At 37.6% G+C, this 3,978-nt stretch overlaps 1 protein-coding gene across 1 annotated transcript; it reads left to right on the forward strand.

Moving 5' to 3' along the window:
* Positions 1-214: 214 nt before the first annotated feature.
* LOC107768046 (uncharacterized) lies at positions 215-3,772 on the forward strand. The gene is made up of 5 exons (XM_075219550.1): positions 215-413; positions 1,873-2,068; positions 2,333-2,528; positions 2,813-3,307; positions 3,410-3,772. The coding sequence occupies exons 1-5, from the start codon at positions 215-217 to the stop codon at positions 3,770-3,772; spliced, it is 1,449 nt and encodes a 482-aa protein (XP_075075651.1).
* The last annotated feature ends 206 nt before the right edge of the window (positions 3,773-3,978 follow it).

Consider the following 3,978-nt stretch of genomic DNA (forward strand, 5'->3'; position numbering starts at 1 on the left):
CCAAGTAACTTAAATGAAAAAGGCTCAGAAGCTAAGAGGAAACTTAGGGAAAGCTTACAAGAATTCCCTTCTACAACTTGGAATGATGTTTAAAACAAATATAGTATAAATATGCGGATAGAGGAAGACACTATCACTCGGTCACGGGGTGATGAAAGAACAAGTTCGAGGCGACCAGAAACCAAAAAAAGGTCCGGTAAGGTACAAATATTACATGGGACCAGCAGGACGGGATTCACGCTCTAAACAAGAAAATCCAAGGTATGGTTCTAGATCAAGAGATAGAGACGCGGGTTCATCATCCAAGTTCAGGAAAGAGCGTGATGAGCGGGACAACAATGTTAATATAAAATCAAAGATTGGTGATTATAGCTTCTATATTAGCACTTCTGAGTTGGTAGCTATTTTAAAAAGTATGGGAGATAAGGTGCGGTGGCCAAACGAAATGAGATCGAACCCTAGCAGGAGATATCCAGATTTTTGGTGCGAATTTCATAATGACCACGGTCATAAACAACTGATTACAAATTGCTACAAGGTGAAATATAGCATTTGTTAAAACACAGTTATTTAAATAATTTGTTAGTGAGAAGGGTAAGCAAATGTATATGAAGAATAGATAAGAGCCTCCAAAACCTCCATCACCAGAAAATATGGTTAATGTGATAAGCGGAGGTGAGTAGGTCAACGGTGTGACATATACGGTTGTAAAAAAGACATCAAAAGTCAATGTTACCCACGGAAAGTGAGTTCGCCAAGTTTTGGAAGAAGACAGTATATGTTTGATGATGCAGATGGCATGATGATCCCCCACAATGATGCACATGTAATATCTTTACTTGTACATGATACTAATATGAAACGAGTTTTGATTGATCTAGGTAGCTCCGTAAATATCATTCTTTTGAGAGTGGTAAACAAGATGCAAGCTAATGACAAAATGGTGCCCAAAGCACGTACCTTATCTGAATTCGACAATTCAAGCATTACAAAAAGGGAAATAGTGCTTACCACATTTGTAGAACGAGTTGTCAAAGATACTAAATTCCAAGTGATAGATACGGACATGGCATATAATATGATTCTGGGTAGGCCTTGGATTCATGATATGGATGATGATCTGTCTACTTTGCATCAAGTTATTAAATTCCCTTCATAATGGGGATTAGACAAATTTGTGGAGATCAGTAGGCTTATAGAAGTATCAATTCAGTGGAGGATTCGAGCATAGCGAACGATGGTGCATATGAAAAATAGCAATTACTGAATTCAGTTGAGGACAAAGCAACATAAACCTCAACTGAAGGTGGACAAATAGACGTAGATTCAAGGACTGAAGTCATTCAAGAGCCAAAAGAGAATGAAAATATAAAAACAACAATAGAAGAACCCGAGGCTATCACACTTTCTGAGCAGTGGCCAGATAGAAAAGTTTATATTGGAATGAAGTTAAGCCCAGAAATGAAAGGTAAACTTGTCAAGTTTAACAAGCTAACACAGATTGCTTTTCTTGGTCCCATTTAGATATGACAGGTATACCACCGGAGGTGATGACTCACAAGCTAAATGAAGATCCATCATATCCACATGTCAAACAGAAGAAAAGGAAGCAAGGATCCTTCAAAAATCAGGTGATTCAGGATGAGGTACAAAAACTTTTAAAAATTGGGTCCATAGGAGAGGTAAAATATCCTAATTGGCTATCTAATATTGTAGTAGTACCAAAAAATAATTGGAAATGGCGAGCTTGTGTAGATTATACTGACTTAAATAAAGCTTGTCCTAAAGACTCATTTCGTTTACCGCATATAGATCAACTAATTGATTCTACTGTAGGACATGAGTTGTTGAGTTTTTTAGATGCCTATTCAGGATATAATCAGATAAAGATTGATCCTTTAGATGAGGAAAAAACTTCCTTTATCACAGACAGGGGAACTTACTGTTATAAAGTCATGCCTTTCAGACTAAAGAATGCTGGAGCCACGTATCAAAGATTGGTAACAAAAATGATTCAAGAACACCTGGAAAAAACTATGGAAGTCTACATTGATGACATGCTAGTCAAGTCAGCACAGGCGTGGGACCATATAAAACATTTATTAGATACTTTTGAGATTCTTCGCAAATTCAATATGAAGTTAAATCCCGAAAAATGTGCCTTTGGTGTGGCTTTAAGTAAGTTTTTAGGTTTTCTTGTTTCAAACTGAGGTATAGAAGTAAACGTTGCACAAATCAAAGCCATTGAAGAAATACTAGACATACTCACGAGCAAAAAAGAGGTACAGAGGCTGACAGGCAGGATATCAGCTTTGGGAAGATTTATTTCTAGATCTTCGGAGAAAAGTTTTAAGTTCTTTTTAGTGTTGAAAAAGAAAAATCAATTTGAGTGGATTGATGAATGTCAACAAGCACTCAAGAATCTAAAAGCATACTTGTCAAACCCACCATTAGTGGCTAAACCGAAGGATGGAGAAAAGCTACCCATCTATCTCACCGCATCAGAAATGGCGGTAAGTGCAGTACTGGTACGTGAAGACAAAGGTAAACAATCTCCAATCTATTATGTTAGCAAATCTTTATTGGATGTTGAAACTCGATATCCTCATTTAGAAAAACTTTCCTTAGAATTAAATATGGCATTGAGAAAGTTGAGGCCTTATTTTCAATGTCACCCCATCTCTGTAGTGACCGCTTATCCCTTAATAATATACTACATAAGCAAGAACTGTCAGGTAGGTTAGCCAAATAGGCTATAGAACTCAGCGAATATGATATCATGTACCAACCTAGAACTGCGATAAAATCACAGGTTTTGGCAGATTTTATGGCGGACTTCAGCCCAGGGATAATTCTTGAAGTAGAAAAGGAACTACAGGTATTCATCAGATCTAATCCAGGTACTTGGACCTTATTTACTGATGGCGCTTCGAATGTTAAAGGAGCGGGTTTAGGCATTATTCTAATCTCATCTTCAGGAGAAACCATAAGGCAGACAATAAAGTGCCATCCCATTACTAATAATGGAGCAGAATATGAAGATGTAATTGCAGGTCTAAAATTGGTACGAGAACTCGGAATAGAGCAGATTATAATCAAAAGTGACTCACAACTTGTAGTTAATCAAATGCAGGGGACTTATACAGCTAAAGAGGCGCGGATGCAGCAATATTTGGAAAAGGCACGAGAATTACAGACAATTCCAATCGTGGAAAATCGTGCAAATACCAAGGAGGAAAGTGTGGAAGCAGACGTGTTGGCTAATCTCGCATCTGTTGCAGAAGTAACAAATGAAGAAAATGCTACCGTAATACATTTGTTTCATTCTACACTCGATCAGCATAAAAATGAGGTAAATTTCAATAATTTAACTTGGGATTGGAGAAATGAGTTCGTTAATTTCTTGCAGTACGGGATTTTAGCTGATGATAAGAAAAAGGCTCAGTCACTTCGACAAAAATTTGCCCATTATTGTTTGATTCTTGTCAACCTGTATCGAAAGATGTTCGGAGGTCCTTTAGAAAGATGTCACGGACCTTCTCAAACAGAATATATGGTGAGAGATGTACATGAGGGACACTATGGAAATCATGCAGTAGAAAGATCCTTGGTAAAACTTCTAATTAGAGCAGGATATTATTGGCCAAAAATGGAAGAAGATGCGGAAAGTTTTCTGGCCAAGTATGACAAATGCCAACGATATGGAAACAACATGCATTGCCCAGTAGAGCTATTACATCCGGTTATTTCACCATGGCCTTTTATGAAATAAGGTATAGATACCGTGGGTTCGCTACCACAAGCCAAAGGAAAGGTACGATTTTTATTAGTGTTAACAAATTATTTTACCAAGTGGGTAGAAGCAGGTGCCTTCAAACAGGTGCGAGAGAAAGAAGTCAGAGACTTTATTTGGCAAAACATCATATGCCGGTTCGGAGTTCCAAAAGAAATCGTATGTGATAATGACCCGCAATTCAT

Source organism: Nicotiana tabacum, chromosome 1, assembly GCF_000715075.1.
Source record: "Nicotiana tabacum cultivar K326 chromosome 1, ASM71507v2, whole genome shotgun sequence".
NCBI lineage: Eukaryota > Viridiplantae > Streptophyta > Magnoliopsida > Solanales > Solanaceae > Nicotiana > Nicotiana tabacum.

Excerpts from the sequence above, each read along its gene's own strand:
- LOC107768046 (XM_075219550.1), top strand. The coding sequence starts at position 215 with ATGGGACCAGCAGGACGGGATTCACGCTCTAAACAAGAAAATCCAAGG. Across the intron at positions 414-1,872 it reads GTTGGTAGCTATTTTAAAAA|GATATAATCAGATAAAGATT; the intron begins GTATGGGAGATA and ends ATGCCTATTCAG. Across the intron at positions 2,069-2,332 it reads ATTGATGACATGCTAGTCAA|ATCTTCGGAGAAAAGTTTTA; the intron begins GTCAGCACAGGC and ends ATTTATTTCTAG.